General features: G+C 27.2%; 1 protein-coding gene across 1 annotated transcript; it reads right to left on the reverse strand.

The window, feature by feature from the left end:
- Positions 1 to 3,357: 3,357 nt before the first annotated feature.
- Positions 3,358 to 17,902, reverse strand: LRR (capping protein regulator and myosin 1 linker 1 leucine rich repeat protein). The gene is made up of 23 exons (XM_011496047.1): positions 17,580 to 17,902; positions 16,106 to 16,203; positions 15,982 to 16,032; positions 15,707 to 15,903; positions 15,010 to 15,187; positions 14,681 to 14,919; positions 14,471 to 14,607; positions 14,110 to 14,297; positions 13,968 to 14,045; positions 13,611 to 13,739; positions 13,378 to 13,573; positions 12,726 to 13,122; positions 12,117 to 12,549; positions 11,102 to 11,319; positions 9,903 to 10,278; positions 8,615 to 8,632; positions 8,365 to 8,524; positions 7,814 to 8,078; positions 7,174 to 7,542; positions 6,433 to 6,767; positions 5,892 to 6,170; positions 5,341 to 5,417; positions 3,358 to 3,528 (listed from the first exon to the last, which is right to left on the reverse strand). Exons 1-23 carry the CDS (start codon positions 17,614 to 17,616, stop codon positions 3,412 to 3,414), a joined length of 4,572 nt encoding a protein of 1,523 aa, XP_011494349.1. The 5' UTR covers positions 17,617 to 17,902; the 3' UTR covers positions 3,358 to 3,411.

A 17,902-nucleotide genomic window follows, 5' to 3' on the forward strand; every position in this document is an offset into this window, starting at 1 on the left:
TTATATTAAAAATATTAAACAGAATAATTTTAAATAATTAGCTTTATAAAATTGAAAAATTGCTTAATTTAATATTTAGAAATAGTCAAGTCCTTTTTATATTACAAAATTGTTCGACAAAGAATTGAATTTTAATCCATAATGAATTTACTAAAATATTGATATAAATCACATCAAATTCGTTATATGATATGCTCCATTATTAAAAATAAACATAGTCAATGTCTATTTTCGTGCAATAGTAAATGTTTCATTTATCAACTTTTTTCAAAAGCTTTTTTTAATGAATACATATTACTAAACGCTAAAATATTTTAATACAATAATATATATTATTTAAATGTGTTTATAATTTAAAATACTTAAAGCACGTGCAATTATTACTATTGTGTATAAATTTTTTATAAATATAAAAATTTGACATTTTAAATTATTAAAAGTAATATTGAAAATCGTAAGGTTGCGTGCTTAAGTAAATAAAAACGTAATTAAGCTTAATCATGTAGTAATGCAGTTCGATAAGATAATGTGTATTGTATACGTTATTAATGATCTTCGTCTTAATTGAACATTTATTTAATTATCGTTTCCTTTTTTATTCATAAATGAGAAAATGGATATTACTATTTTCAATAAAGACATTTTTGAAAATTGAAATCTTGAATTGTTAATAAATATATTATCCAGAATTGATAACAGCAGCCGGCAAATATGTGAAAATCATTCATTTTTTAGATCATCATTAAAATTAATACTATTGCAAGTAATACATAATTTATTCTTTTTATATTAGTCTAATGCAAACTAACATTCCAACAGATTTTGAATAACTACGAATTTTGAAAATCGAAGAACATATTTTTCATGCAATTGATACAAATATATGGTACCACAAAATATTATTCAAATCAATTCAATATTTTAATATAATTCTTTAATGCTTAATAAGTTATTATAAATTATATCAATGCCGATAGTAGATTTCAAAGTAGATTATTATTCAACATTTTAACTACTGTAAAAAGATTGTATTTCGCAAGATCGATGAATTAACTAAAATCCATTCTTCGGAATAAATTTTCTCATAATCTTCGAAAGAAATTTCCAATTAAAACAATCTTGTAAATGCATTCGAATTTTATAATTATACTAAAGTATACATTCAATATGATTAATAAAATATATTATTCCTACATTTATTTCCTAAATAATATAATATCCATTTGCTCTTTATACAATATATAGCTTAATTTGAAATTGCTTTTTTAATGTAACGGTCATGCGATTGTAAAAATGAAGGTATAACTATAAATTTTTTTCATCTTGTACCTTAAATAATTTGCTTATACACAACCTTATTTACAAGTGCACGAATTCGTGCATAAATTAGCAGACTAAAGTAATACTAAACACGAAGAATATTGGTATTTTCTCTAAAACAATATTACAAATAAAATGAAAAATTACTATTCATAAAAATTGTTGAGGCCAATTTTAATTCTGAAAAATGAAAAGTGCGGTGTATCAGAATTATAAGCACTCAGCTGGAATTTTAGAATAGCTAATCAAATAAATTAGCTATCTAATTGTGTATAACATTTAAAAACTAATTATTCTTCGTTACTCATGCTCTCAAATATCAACCAAAATAGATAGTTCATATAAATTTACAATGCTAAAAGAAAATTGACAAATTAAATACCGATTAAATTTTTTTTAATAATTAAAATCGGAAATAATCTATCAATATTACAAAATTATTATTGTTTATTTAGTATGTTTTTTATATATATATATATATATATATATATGAAATAGTTATACAAAAAATTATAAACAAAATACTTCTACTTCACTAGATATTTGATAACGTCGAAATACTGAAATTTTAAAATATATTTATCATTTAAAATTACAAAAAACGATAAATAATTTATTAACGCATGCTAATATTTGTTCTTTGTCAGTTAACCATTAGCGTAATTATCATTGACCATTTGAAAATAATTAATAATTAATTTTTCTTATAATTTTATCATTTGCAATAATTAATAGTAGGTGCTTCTTTACTCATTTCATATTATTTAAATGTATATAAACTAAAAGTACCGTTGTAGCCACATTAAAAAAATATATCATTACATTGAGAGTGAGAGAGAGAGAGAGAGAGAGAGAGAATAATAATAATAATTAGAAAAATGTAGAATACGTATTGTCAAATAATTTGCAAGATAGTTTATTTTATTCTTACAGTAAATAATAACATTTGTTGAAGTTATTTACCAATTTATATAAATTTTAAATTAACATTTTTTATTTTGAGAAAGTGTATAACTAATACCATATTACAAATTATATAACAATTACAAAATTCTATAATAATACAGAGATCATCACCTTACAATGATACAATACTAAATTGTATAATTGTTGTTTTGACTTTGTAATACAGATGTGAAGTTTGAAAATAAGCTTTCACATAAATGAACGAGAGCAGCGAAAGATAATGAGGTAGCGCAAATAACATAGGGTTAAGCACCCACTGTCAGAAATAAAGTCTGAACTTGCAATATTATAAAAGTTAAATTAGAACTGTTGGAACTAAACAGGAGGCACCTCAAATGGGCCATAATAATCATATTCATTTCCATTATTTTCTATTTACTTATCTGGAATGTAATAAAGTCAAATCTAAAAGAATTATAAATATATGTTTGTTATGGTATATTAATTTTCCTATTTTGATTATTTTTTATTTAAAAATGCATCTGATTGTTAAAATTTTAAAGAAAATCAAGTATTAAAAAGAGAAAAAGAAAGAAAAATAAGATAATTACTGTATAATTTGTGTCTGATATATGTGACTTATTACTTCGATTATAATCAAATTATTTCTTAGTTCTATACCGAACAGCAAATAGCAGATCAGCTTTATAAGAGTAGTATCTCTTTTAATATTATTTTCATTTATTAATTGCTCTAAGCAATTTTTTTTTATCAAAGGTCATGTTGATATTCAAAATTTTTACTGTTCTTCTTTGATTTAAGGCATTATTATATTTAACAAGATTTTCGTAAAACTGATTTATTATAAGTGTTTATATTCATGTAAGAGTAAATTTATATTACTAAAATGGAGAATAATAAAAATTTAATTATATGTAATTTGTAGTATACTTGTGTTGATATTTACGATTATTTTTATTTAATAAACAGTTGATAAATAAAAAATATATATTTTTATGAAATATTTGTCAATATTACCTGAAATTGTATGCAAAAGTAAAAGTTTTTCTTTTCAAACATTGGCCTTTGGTTTCTATTATAATTTTCAACGTATTAAATCATCAAATATTGTTGAATAATGATTCTTATCGATTCATTATTAAAAACACTTTTCTTTCTTTTTCCCTATACATCAACTGTGTCGTTATCGTAATTGAAATTCGAATCACGAAGGAATGAGGTGCGTCGGAGTTTGAAAGCCAATCTGCGGTTAGGCTCAGTCTCTCTCTGTGTTTCCTGTACCTGAGAACATAAACAAAAAACAGATGATAATAAGTTTTTCTCTCTTATCTTTCACATTAAATGGGTTATTCCTGCTTTAATATATTTGACAAAATAAAAACATTTTTCACTATAAATCTTTATGTTTTGATTGTAAATAAAAAGGATATGTAGATAATGTTAATACGTAAGGAATATTTAATAAAAATTAGAATTATTAATTGAACAAAGAAATAATTAAGTTAAATTAAAATTTATATCATTATTCATTATTAAGAATGATACGATATATATAAGAATATAATTGATAATTTTCATAAAATTAGAATTATATTTAATTTATTATAATTAACACACACATTTTTTAAATTAGTAATTCATGCTATTTATAAGAAATAAGCATTTAATAAATTTCTATAAATGTCTTTATTTTATGTCTTCTCAATAGTAAGTGTACGAATTATTTATTTTAAGACGGCATTCTGGTGTAATAAGTCGAACATTATTATTTTGATTTTTTTTCTTAAAACGAACTTCAAATTTTTCTTAGTTCAGGTAAAGTTCTATCATTTGTAAGCTAATTATGTTTATTGATAAAGCGACGAAATTCGTCACGTTCTCTGGGGTACTTAGATTAGCATCAAAATACAGGTATAATGTCTTTAAAACAGGGTTAAAGAATTTTGTATTTGAAAAATAGTTTCTTTTACTTTTAAGTATTTAAAGCTCAAAGTGATTAGATTTAACTTGATTTTCATTTTTTTTTTTTAATAATCTAAATGCAACCTATGAATCCTCTTTATGATGAATATTTGAAAAATTTTATATAATATTTTTCGAACATTTTTTAATCATTTTTATAAAAATTGAAATAAAAATGTCAAGAATAAGTATAGTTGTTACAGTAGTTAATATATCGTTTTATATATTTATCAATAATAAAGTTCTGCAAATGAAAAAATATAGTTCTTATTTTAGAAAGAATTAGCCTACATGAAAGGTAAACTTGCGTTAGTAGTGTTCCTTTTGCACAAAGTGTTGTGCACAACCTAATTGGGAACACTAATAAAATTTTATACTCTGTGACCATAATTTATTTGGAAAAATAATTATATGAAAGAACTGTTGATTATAAATCGACACAGTCATTAGCCTACAACATCAGATTTTATATTAGTTTTTCAATAGATTATATGCTATAACTTATGGTAAGTAAAGAATGAACTGATAGATATTGTAGATTTTTTATACAAAGCAATAAAATAGTTAAAAGCTTGTTAAATAGTCTACAAATTGATGATTAAAATATGCGTTATATTTTACTTTCAATTGCTATTGGCTATTGTCAGAAATTTATGTTTTATGGATCTTTATGATTTTATTATTTTAAAGTATTAGAAGATTCGGAATTATGTTTGGCAATTAATATCTTTTTTCGATGCATCCGACATTTGCTATTGAAACTTTTTTTGAGCATTTCTTTATTTTAAATTTCTTTTGTATATTTAAATTGTAAATAATATAAATAAAGAGGATTAATCTCAATGTTATTATTTTATTTTCATTCAAAAAGTTTTTCGATTTTTAATTTCGTTAAAAGTTACATAAAAATTGATTAAAAGTATTCGTCACACTAAAATACTATGTCAAATAGTTTAAAATAATTTATTAAAGGAATTAATAGTTGCAGATACCTATTACAAGTTACAAACATAAATCTATTGCATTTCAAAGCTCAGAGTAGTGTATAATATTATTAAATAATAATAGCAAGTTAAATAATGAATAAATAATTAATAATGAATAAAAAAAAAGAAGATAAAACTGTGATACCTTGAGAGAGGTTGATTGTGTTGATGATGAAGGATCAACATACCGTCGCAAAACAGATCTCCATGCTGTGGAATGCTCTAAAATAAATTACATAAGGCAACACTAAACAAAAATTATAAGGGTCACTCGTGCATACAGAATCTCGGTAGATATTACATTATCATAGCTATAAATAATTATAAGAAATGAAGATAATAAAATACGATATTTCTTGCGATGCCCAATACTACGTCAATAATGAGTAACGACAAAATGTCTTTGAACATAAATGTTTGAAATTCAAATGTTTTGAGGATATTCTGGATGCTACGCTATTATTTACCTATTAATTTATTATTACAGTTTTAATATTTGATCTGGCATAAACAGTTACAGCAATGCAAACTATACTCCTCATGCAAATGTAAGTTTGATAAATTAATAGTTGATTTGGCTAGCGTTTAAAAGAGATCGTGTGATGTTACAAGCGTGCTTTACGTGCTCATCAATATTTTGATGCTCAAATATTAATATAGAAAATGCTTCTTATCTTTCTCTATATTGTATTTTACCGTTTTCCTTTTTATTGATTTTGGACTGGCTCGAGGTCACGCTGCTGTTCCCACCTTTCGATAAGCTCGCTGCCAGTTCACGCACCGAACGTTTCTCCAGGCCGCAAGTGTTCCCGAGGGAGCTCCCAACGATACAGCTCGCTGTGAGACTCGGGGGCAGGGAAGCAGGGCCGCAGATGCCGCTATCGGTCGACTCGTCCAGCGCATCACCCGAGTCCGGTGTGTTACCCGCTGATGTATTAGGACTCGACCCATCGCTTAACAGCTGATTAAATTCTCCTGTACGATTAAAGTTATTGCTTAATTTTTATTACACTCAATGCGAATGAAAATGTAGTTTAATTTTTAGTAATTAAACTGGTCGACTACCCCCCCTTTTTTTTAAGAAAAATTTGGTTACTTTTATATTTTGTATTACTTACTTCTATACTTTTATATTAATAAAACTATTTGTATACATTTTTATTGAAACATTGGTAATAAATTTATAAAATGGTAAATAATAAAACTTTTGATATAACAAAGTTTATTTTAAACAAACCGGATTTTCTGTCGGCTGCCATACTCCAAGGTCTTGGTTTCGGGGCAGTGGTTGGTGGTGAGCGTCGGTCACCATGCTGTTGATTGTTCTTGGTCGTCAGAGAGCGTAACACAGGCGACTTTGCCGTCTCTAAGATATAATTCTTCGGGATATTTCCGTTTGTTGGACTGGTGTGGCCGTGTCCGGCTGCGGTGAACCTTCGGACCGATGATATGACGCTTTTACCAGTGCTCTCGCTTGAATCACCGATTTGGTGCTCTTTGCTATTGTCCGTAATTGTCATTGACGCTTGTCCTACAATTATCATTTGCATTATAAAAAATGGAAATATCTCACTTATCGTATATGGTAATAAGTTTTCACGAATTTTTTTTATATAATTTAGGAAATAATAAGAAATGTATACACTGCAAACGCATGGTATACTTGTAAGCGAATAATTTGAAATAAGAAAAATAGATAAGTGATAAGAAACATTGTTTTCCAATATATTTGAAACAAAATTCTGTAATTTTCTATTAAACTCTCAAACTCTCAAACTCTATTAATAATAAAATAGTTATATCGTTCTTATTAAAATTAAAAGAACAGAATGTTAAAGTATTTGCAAGCCTAAAAATATTAATTATTTATAGTATAATAATACAAACATTGTTATAAGTACTTTTATAAATATATTTATTATTCTTTTAAAAGCTAAATTTATAACACTGTATTGTGTTAGTATTCAACATTAAATACCTCCGATATTTTAATATAATATGTTGTTCTTCCCTACCCGCTTGATCAACTATAGCAACGGCGATGGCGACCTCTTGCCCGATCTTTTCGGAATTGCATTTCGTGCTCTCTATCGTACTTCTACGTGTGAGGGGTGAGGCAGTTAGTGGTGAGTCTCCATGCGACCTTCGTCCAACGAGGGGTGAAAACTTGGCGACGTCATCGCTGGAACGCGAGCGCGATGATGTCTCGGTATGGAGGTTCTTGAGCATCGGAGTGTTTGGTGCATTCTTTTTAATTGTGGACTCACCCTTCTGATAAGCTGTGGATAAGCTTGGGCTGCCGCTATCTAGACCTGTTGTCATCATTGTTGGGAATGTGTTCAGTGAGCTATGAAGTCCAAGCGAGGATCAGATTAATTTCATGAACATTGCATGAAATGAATTTCTAATTATTGTAAAATGTTTGTATTATTTATATATTAATTATCCGTTGTTAATTTATCAAAAATTCTTATTTGTTCACGTCTGTACAATATTTTAATTGCATTAATAATTGTAAATTACTGGCAAACTACGGTAAAAAATAATTTGGAAATGATAAACTATTGCAAAACCTAGTAATAAATATTTGATATAAAATATATAAAAAATATATTTACCTGTCATCACTTGTTGGTGAGCCAACAATTGGTGTTGTCGGTGTAGTAGGTCTAAAAAAAACATCAAGACCCTCGCCAAGAGCTATACCGTCGTTGGAATGTGATTGATCGGGTCGTAGCATCGGTCTCGTTGGAGCTCGCGTTTTTGTTCGTCGCGGTCTCGATTTTACTAAATGTTGTAGTTGCTGACCTACGCCCGCATTCGATGGTAGTTCTGAGACAGAGTCTAGTGATTCGGTCAGGGAATGCTCGTTCTCGGATGTTCCTATAATGAAAAAGATGAAGTACATTGTTTTCGCTTTTGATTAACTTTTACACATGAAAAACTTGGAAAAATTAGAAGTAATAAAGGAATTAAGTCAACAATTAATTGCACGTGTATTTTAGTTCTTTTTTTTTTATAACGTAAGGAGTATAGAAAGTTTTTATTAAATGAATAAATTGTTAATTTTTTTTTCTTATTGAATTAATTTCATATTTTTTTGGAAATAAATACCAATGAAATCTCTTTACAAAAATATTGTTATAAATAAATATTTTTTATCAATTACCTTCTTGACCTTGTTGGCCTTTTGGTAAGGAAGACGAGGACGACGGCAAAAGATCTGGAATGTCATCGGCGGATAAGCCTTCAACAGAATCCACGACAGATTTAGGTCGTAGCTTTCTTCCATGCAAACTCTTTCGTTTGTTCGACAAATGCGGCGTTGCCTGTTGAAATGATTATTACAATTATTATTTATAATATATTTTTATTAAGTTTAAATATTTAATGAATAGTCGTTAAGAAATTATACTTACAAGATTCAAGTACTCCAACTGCAAGTAATGCGGTAAGGAAAAGCAGAATGAGTCAGCCAATGTGTTAGTACCATGTTACCCGTTAATAAACATATATATGTGTATATCATTTTTCTCAAAAATAAAATAATTATAATGTGTAAAAAGAATACGATTAAATAATTAATATATAGTTTATTTAACTAAAATGTAAATTCCTTAATAAAAATAAGAAAATAATTCATTTTTCGATTATATAAATGTCGTTAAATCATCATTCAAAGTAATAACAATTGTTAATCAATGTACAAACTAAATGTTATAAATTTTGTAAAATAAAGAAAATGTCAGTCATTCAAGTAAAAGTAAAATTGTTGCATATCGGTGATGCTGTATAGTCTTAAAACCTTACATGTTTTCTAATCGTCACGCTCGAGATACTCATTTTCCATTAAGAGAAATCAACGTAATCCTAAAATAAACAATTTCAGATCTGATTCATTGTATCGTAGATTCAACAATGATATTGAATTTATTTTTGACTGTACTATGATTTTATTGAACTTATTAAAAGTAAATATGTCATAAACATAAGATTTTTATGTAGAAAAAAATAGAGAGGATTTATAGTTGTTAATGATATTTTAGTCGATTAAAAATATATTTTACTTTAAAATATGTTTAAATTAAAATATGAAACATATTTGACCCGAAGAAATATTATTATAACAGTATCATTGGTTGTTGTCGAAAACTATTGCACTGATTTCGATTGAATCAATCGTAATTTTTATTTATTAAAAATATATACTGAAGAATTATTTACAAATTTTTTTAAATTTTAAACAAGGATACAAAAAAAAGTATTAAATAAAGTGTAATAATTGAAAAAATAAATTATAAAAATTTATACTTTATAATAATAGATAATTAGAAGATAGCAAATGACGTAATAAATAATAGAATAGATAAAATATTTTGTAGTTAAAAATCAAGGCTTTGCATTATTTAAATAATATTTGTACATTTTTAATAGACGGTATACAAATAAATACCTGTATTAGATTTAGCTTGTTAAATAAAAAAAACATCGAAGAAGGTATTATTAAAAATTTTCTAAAAATGTTGAAAAATATATCCAACGATCATTTTAAAATAATTTTCAAAATATTCTGCAAGATAAATCAAAGAAAGGATATGTATTTGTGCAATATCAGTATTTACGGTGCATACCCTTGTCATTCACCACAAGCTTGGCATATTACACGGATACATATGCACATTTACATTTCATAAGTGCAAAACTTACCAGCGGCGATTCATCTTCGGCTGAGAGTCGTACCATAGCTTTGCCCAGTAGGGCGCGATTATCGCTGTCCCCGGCGATAAGGAGGGAGCGCTCGTCGGAATGCCGGTCGTCCTCCTCGTCCATTGCGAGGCTTATTCGCTCAACGACTGGTGTCCCCGTGGAAAGACTGAGTGACATGTCGCCCGTCCCCACACCTATTACACTACCACCAGTGCTGCTCGTTGAGCCGGCGCTCGGGCGCAGAACGTCTGGTGTACTACTACGGGTACGGATCTCACACTCGCCTATAAGCGACTTGTAGCTCGTAGAAAGGGACTCGATTACTTGGTCCGTGATGCGATCCGAGATATGCGCGGCGACAACGAGATTCAGCTCGCTAACAAGCAACGAAATACAAATTTAATCGATTAATATATACGGCATGTCGATTTTTTTCATCGAATGCTGCGAGGGCAATCGAATGATTTTCTTTTAGTTTTTTTCATTAGGAATTTTTCTTATATTTTCATAAAATATTTTTTTTTTATACACAACTTTTGCGATTAAAAGTTTTATAATGGATAAATTGTTTTTGAAATTTACAATAATGAGACCTTCTTCCTGCTCAGCACGTGATTTAAAGTTTTTAGGAAATTTGATTTTCTGTACCATGCATATTTATAAAAATATCTGGACAGTTGAAAAAAAAACAGTAAAAATGATCTTATCAAATTATATAATTAAAAATATAATGAGACTATTTAAAGTGTCTTGTAAATATATATTTTCAAGTAAACGTGATAAACTTTATGTGTGAAATAGATTGTTGCACTTATTTTTCTAATTTAGATAATTTGTAAACAAAATTTCTCTCTCAATAAATTATTCTTTTTTTTCTAATATATTATTTTATATTATTAATAAGATAACATTTGTTAAAATGTATAAATAAGTAACTTTTTTATAATCGGTAATTTATGCATTACAATTTTATATTACAGATTATATTGTTAATAATTTATGTGTGATTTAAATTTAGGATTTATGAGATATTTGCTTAAGTAAACAAAATATTTTAAACTAGAAAATTTGTAAAATAACATAATAAGCTATAAAAATAAAATAGAAAAATAAATGATTTATTTAAATAGATAAATATGACAAATCTGATATATATATTTAACAATAGTTTTTAAACTTTTGATAATTTAGTTACTTACTTTACTCTATTTATGATGTCTGCTCCAGCTTGTTCAGTAATAGTACTGTGTATAAAATCTAATGTCAATTTATTTTTTTCTTTACAGGAATTTCGAAGGTGTTTTTCTAAAGTTAGCGATTCGTTATCATCATAATCATCATCTCTATTAACAACAGTTTGTTCCAGAATTGTAGGGCATTGTTCACTAGCACATTTAAGCATTGTATCTAAGGAATCCTATAAATAATAAGTTTGTGCTTTTAATTAAATAAAACTTAATCTACATTTAAATATAAAAATTTGTTCTTTTGCGTAATTTAAAATTGAAGGCGATAATGAATTTTTTGTTAAATGATATATTATCGCCTTTATTCATCTATATAAGTAACCAATTGTGAAATATTTACTAAATAAATTATTTGTAAATTACATTGAAATTATAAAATAATAACACGCGAATCATCTAGTTTAATAGGTTTCCTAATTTAGTCATAAATTATTTTACGTGCAATAAAATTGAAATCATTAAATTGTTTTATTGTAATATAAAGATGTTTAAACTAATAATACAAAAATACGTGCGATATTTATAAGCAACTTTTTGAAAAATCTTTAGAATTATGTTTGTCGATGTTTAGTAAATATTGTAATTTTGTTTTAAATGACCTTCTTAAAAGTTTAATAAGTCAATCAATTGATTATAGAATTAATTAATATAGCATAAGCGATTAATTAAATTATTAACTTTGAAGGTCAGTTGTCGTCTAACAATATTATTGAAATAATTAAAAACGTTATTTTATTTAAATAAATTGTTTAGAATGCGATAATTGTGTTAAAAAAAGTATCTATCGGTTATTAAATTAGTTCTCATGTTTTTTTAAATCTTTTTTGCTAAGTTGTAAGAATTGAATATTAAAATATTAATTTAAATAAATGTTTTCATATTCGATTTGAAATATTTACTAAACTTTCCTAATTATGTCTTTATTCATACGCATTTTAAGTTAAAACAAAAATAATGATAAACTTACCTGTAGATAGGTAGACACAACTTTATGAATTTGATTTGCTGTTTCTGCAAGCTTAGTTTCCACAGGATTATTCTCGTCTCGTCTCTGTAGCACCTCGTGCAGCCGTGGTAGTAACTGTTTTGAATTATCCGCGTCTCGAATCAATCCCGTTGCATAATTGATATCATTATTAGCATTACAGATTTCAGCAGCAATTGCTTTGATTGTATCCTGTGTTTGTACGACAAGACGGTCAACCATGTGTTGAGTGGAGCTGAGTAGAAAACCCTGTTGAAGTCGGAATGCTTGCCCGTGACTATTTCGACATGGCGCAACATTACGTTGTAGCAAATCTTGAATCTTTTTTGTTAGTTGCTCGGTTTTCTCTGCGGAAGCTTTCATGCATGGTTGTAGGTCATGAATTGGACATGGCATATGCCTAACGCTGTAATTTCTGAGAGAGTGAGTAGTATGTTATTGAAAATGTTAGGATAATATATTTCAGATATACGTTTTTATAAAAATAAACCTTCTATATTTGTATTAAATTTATAGTTTATTTGCATTAAAAAATAATTGTTGAATTGTAAAAATTAAGATGAAAATTAAGAAATCGAGGAATTAGTTTACCTTTCTAATGCATGAACAATGTCAGCATAACCTTGTAAACTAATATTATTTCTATCGTATACAATAGTTTTTAAATGATTGTTGATTTGCAGGGCTTTGGCAAGCAGTCTAGCGCCTGGGTCACCAATTTGATTGCCACAGATGTCTAGTGTACGTAAACAGGCGTTGCTGCCGAGGGCGTTAATGAGATTATACAGATCAGCTTTAAGTCGAGAATCAGGTAGATGTAATGCCTGCAATACACAGTCTTCTTCCTGGAGCATTTGTACAAGGGAGTCCATTACAACGGCTATATGTTTGCTCTTCATACCAAGAGTATTTCGACCCATATACACTTGTTTAATAGATTTATTTTTTCCAATAGCAGTGATTACTTGTGCTAAATCAACGTCCATGTCTGTTGAAATAAAATTGAAATAAAAAGAATAATTTAATGTAATTGACGTTGATTGGCCAATTTCTAATTGTTATGTTTTATTAAAAAATACATTATAAATTTTAAGTTTGATTTGTATTTATAAAGTTTGCATACATAACCAACTTGTCGATGTAAATTTGATCATAAACAAGTCTGCCCGTTTTTAAAATATGAGAAAATAATTTATATTATTCTTTTGTGCATACATATAAAAGTAATTAACATTAAACTTACTACTGTCAGAGATATCAAGAGAAGCGATGCATCTAACACCATGGATACAGGATTCGAGTACATGAGCACCCATTGAGCCAAGATTATTGCCACTCATATCAAGTTCCAAGCCCACTGTACTTTCATTGCAAGCCAAACCTAGTAATAGATGTTTAAGTGCCTCAAGGGGGAGCTTACAGAACGAGATGTTTAAGTACTTAAGGGAACGAGTGGCTGTAAAAAATTGTTTGAACCTTGGAGGCTGTAAAAAATTGTTTGAAACTTGGAGGAATTTCTTTGGTTTTTTTGCTTGAGAATGAGTTGCGAGCGACGTTTAAGTGGACTAGATTCGTTGCGCAACCCCGTAATAAAGCACCAAAAAGCTGAAAAAAATTTCAATAAACAATTATTTTAAGCAATTATGTACTCAGAGGTAATACTATAATATAATTCTATATAATTACATACTAAATAATTAATTAAAATTATTTCAGATCAAGTAATAATTATATTTAAAACAAATAAAAATGACATTACATTTTCAATACTTTTCAATTTCCTTGAATATTGATTATAAATCAAATTATAAATAATTTATTTACAATACTAACGCATTCTAATGTTGTTTCAGTGCCACTTAGATCTAAATGAGTAATTCCATTAGGCTGAGCTAAGAAACTGCACAAATTCTAAAAAATATAAATATTATTTTCAATTGTTATACATTATATATTTAAGTATAAAATAACTTACATTTATATCATCTTTTAAGGTATTTTCAGCAAGGTTTAAATATTGCAAACTCGTAGGCATAATTCGATTTAAACTTAAAGCATGCGCTATTTGACCTACGCCTTTTCCTGTTAAACCGCATCGTGCCAAGTTCAATTTTTGCAAACCCTTTGGTAATTTTCCCAGTGGTCCAGTTGTGTGAGGAGTACCTGGAATTATAATAAATAAAGAAAATATATTTCAAATCTTATTTATATACTGAGTTTCAACATAAATTGAAAATATTAACTTCTACATTTATTCATTTATTATCCATTTATCACAATTTGAAATTACTTAATAATCAAAAATTTTATTTTTATCATTTAAAATTATGCAATACCTTGTGTTAATTTAGCTATTGCACCACATAAGCTTGAAGCTCCCTTATCTTCGATAGTATTGCTGGATAAGTCTATAGTATGTAGCACAGCATTTGTATTAGCAATTAAAGCTAAAGACAATTTATGTGCAAAATCCCTGAAATATTATTATTTAATAAAGATAGGAAACTTCATTTATTATATAAAGTAAAGAATAAGATAAAATATACCATTTAACTCCGATATTGTCTAAGTAAATTTCTTGAATTGAAAGAGATCTTTTCAATACATGTAATAGTCTATCCAAAGGTTCATGGTTAAGTTTAAGGTGAGAGATGCATAATTTTGTAAACCATGTATTATACTCTAAAGCTGATATAATTGGTACTAAATCTTTTTGGTCTAAATGATCAAAATCTCTTAGATCTAATTCTCTGGTATCATGTGACAAATATATTGTATCAACATCCTAAACCAATGAAAAATTGGATATAATATATTATTAAAAATACTTGTATAAAGTAAATATATATATATACATATATATATATATATATACCCAGGCAACTTCTTCTCTGTAAGGTACATTATGCAAATCACACATGCAAGCATATTGAGTAGAAAAGCCACCACAAGGACCTGTATGTCGAGTTGCTTCTGTACTTCTTGCTAAATCGCTACCTCGTATGCTTTGTAATCTGCTTACAGGTATTACGTCGATTTTTCTGATTACGTAACTAAAATTGAGAACATGAGAAATTAAATAACTGTAAGTAAAAATAATTTTCCTTATTAAGAAGTATAAAGCAAACGAATAATTTTAATAATCATCGATAATTATTTAAAACTGTTAATAAATTTATTTTATATTATTTAAAAGTGGTTGGTTATATTAAAATATAGAAATTAATAGTTATTTATTATGTTTTTATTTAAGTTATAACTTTCTTTGAAAATAAAGATTATTACATTGTATATAACTCAATTTATTTGAAATAAATTTTTATAATATAATAATAACTTAAATATTTTAGTTTATTGTAAATACTTTCAAATGTACACACACACACACACACACACACACACACACACAATCAAATAAATTCAAATATTTTAGTTAACTCATTATAGGAATGTTATAAAATGGTAAAAATAAGTATTTCTACAATGTACACGAATAATTTCAAATTTAAATTGCTCTGTTTGTTTTATACTTTGGCATTTTTAATACATTTTTGTATTCTTTAAATATTTACTTTAAAGGTACTGTAGGAAATATGTTTCGAATAGCTGTGTGAAGTGCTTCAATCATTGCATCTACCTCTGATGTGTCCACACTTCCTAAACCCATAGTAACAAAGTTGTATATTCTTTCGCCAACTGTTAATGATAGTTGATTGGCTCTTTTGGATTCGACTGATGATATTTCCAAATAATGAAAATGACAATCAATCTGAAAAAGGAATGAAAATAAAAATAAATATTTATTTTGAATAAAGTGAAATGTAAATAAATAATTGAGTCAATTTACCCTTGTAGGCACTTTTGCTGTTAAAAGGAAGAGCCGACATGGTGAAAATACCTAAAAATAAATTGTGATATAAATATTAACATTTACCCTTTTTAATCGTAGTATTAACAAAAATAGTACTTACTAAAACTCTATTTTCAAGCTTATCTGGTTTTGTTTCTAGTTTAACAACATTTTTCAATAATATTTTCACATGCTTTCCTAATAATGACTTTACGGACTCTGTAAACATTAAATATTGTAAATTATCTGATACATTATATAGTAAATATTAAAAATGTATTATTACCATAATTGAAAATATAAATTTATAAATCAATTGTAGTTTGACATAAAATATTTTGTATTATGTTATAATATACTATAAAGCAACAAAATACTTTTTTTTATATAAAACATTAATTGCAAATAGCTCACTTATATATAACTTTAATTTAAGCATATTTTATTATTATAAAAGTTTCTTATCTAATACACTTTAAACAACTTTTTAACGAAAAATTTGAAATAAAGTAAAAAAGTTTAATGTAAACTTTTATTATAGAAGTATGGCAATATATTATACTATTAAACTATATTGCTAACTAATAATAATATTCATTAATAAAAAGATTGTAATTTTATTTTAGAAATTAATACTATGAACAATAAAAATTTCATTTTTACCCAACATAAAAAATACATTTTTTTGGTATATGTATAAAAATTATAAAATAAATTATTAAATATGTCAAACAAATCAATTATTGTTGGTTAATTATTAAGTATTTAATTAAAGACTATAATTAAAAAAAAGAAAAAACTCTACAAATAAAAAATATTTTAATAACTTTTAGAGCTTAATCATAAATTAAATATGACTGAATATTTTACATCTGTGATATATAATATATTATTTCATTAATAAAACTATTTATTATTCTTCCTGACAGCAGTAAATACTTTAATGACATTAATTTATTGCTCTATTCTATGAACCAATGGTAGAATACGGTAGAAAAAATAGGTAAATATAGGATATTAAAATATAAAATTATATTACAATAATTATATTCATTAAATAGATTAAAAACAGTTATGTATATACATTGCTATTATTGTGTTAGTATTACTTATGGGATACAAAGGACAGATATAAAATGAATGTAAGATTTTATCATCAATATTCAATAAGCAGGTAAAAAAATGTTCTTTGTACGAAAAGTAAATAATTCACACATGAATCATCATATATTGGTAATAATCCTGTTTTAATATTCAATACTACCAAATTCTTGACACAATTTAAATCATGGCTTTTTACATGTGGATCTTATTTGATTTAAAAAAATAAAACTGAGAACAAGAAATTAAGAATAGTCAGAGAGAAATAAGCCAAGCAAATAGTTGATGTGCATGCACAGTTGCACGTCAATACCGGCAATAAAGAAAAAGACAAAGACGAAACACACAACTCAGTAGACAGTATTATTGTGTAAGGAAGGGGGTGGGGCAGCGAGGTTGATAAAATCGAGTTCGAGATGTTCAAGAAGGTGCTTAGTTTCGAAAGTCGCGTGCGATCTACGAGCAGAAACAAGGAATGCTAAAGTGAGAATCACCGTTTAAATCCTTGGTTAGCTGCGATCTCGTAGACATTTTGCGGCGCGCTCGCTACTTACGTGCAAACTAGCACGTATGAGTTGTTATTTCCCTTATCTCGTAAGTATCCACTTTGATGGAGATGGTCTGCCCCCAAAGAGGCCTCGAGAACGATACCTCGAGGTCATTCAGGAGGCGGAGGGCGACAAGGTTGCCGCCGAGCAACGAGCAAACTCGCCGTAACTCGATCACCCATCAGTCACGGTATTGCAGTTTTTCGCCATGTTGCACGCATACACACACATGCACGACCGCGAGCGCATACGTGCAGGGGGGCGCGCAA

This window comes from Ceratosolen solmsi, unplaced genomic scaffold (assembly GCF_000503995.2).
Source record: "Ceratosolen solmsi marchali unplaced genomic scaffold, CerSol_1.0 scaffold11, whole genome shotgun sequence".
In the NCBI taxonomy this organism is placed as follows: Eukaryota; Metazoa; Arthropoda; class Insecta; order Hymenoptera; family Agaonidae; genus Ceratosolen; species Ceratosolen solmsi.

Bases quoted from the DNA above. Each gene is read 5' to 3' on its own strand.
- LRR (XM_011496047.1), bottom strand. From the start codon at position 17,616: ATGTCTACGAGATCGCAGCTAACCAAGGATTTAAACG. The intron at 15,904-15,981 runs GTAAATTGACTC...TTCCTTTTTCAG, and splicing joins CAGCAAAAGTGCCTACAAGG to ATTGATTGTCATTTTCATTA. The intron at 8,079-8,364 runs GTAATTGATAAA...TTTTCATTATAG, and splicing joins AGGCCAACAAGGTCAAGAAG to GAACATCCGAGAACGAGCAT.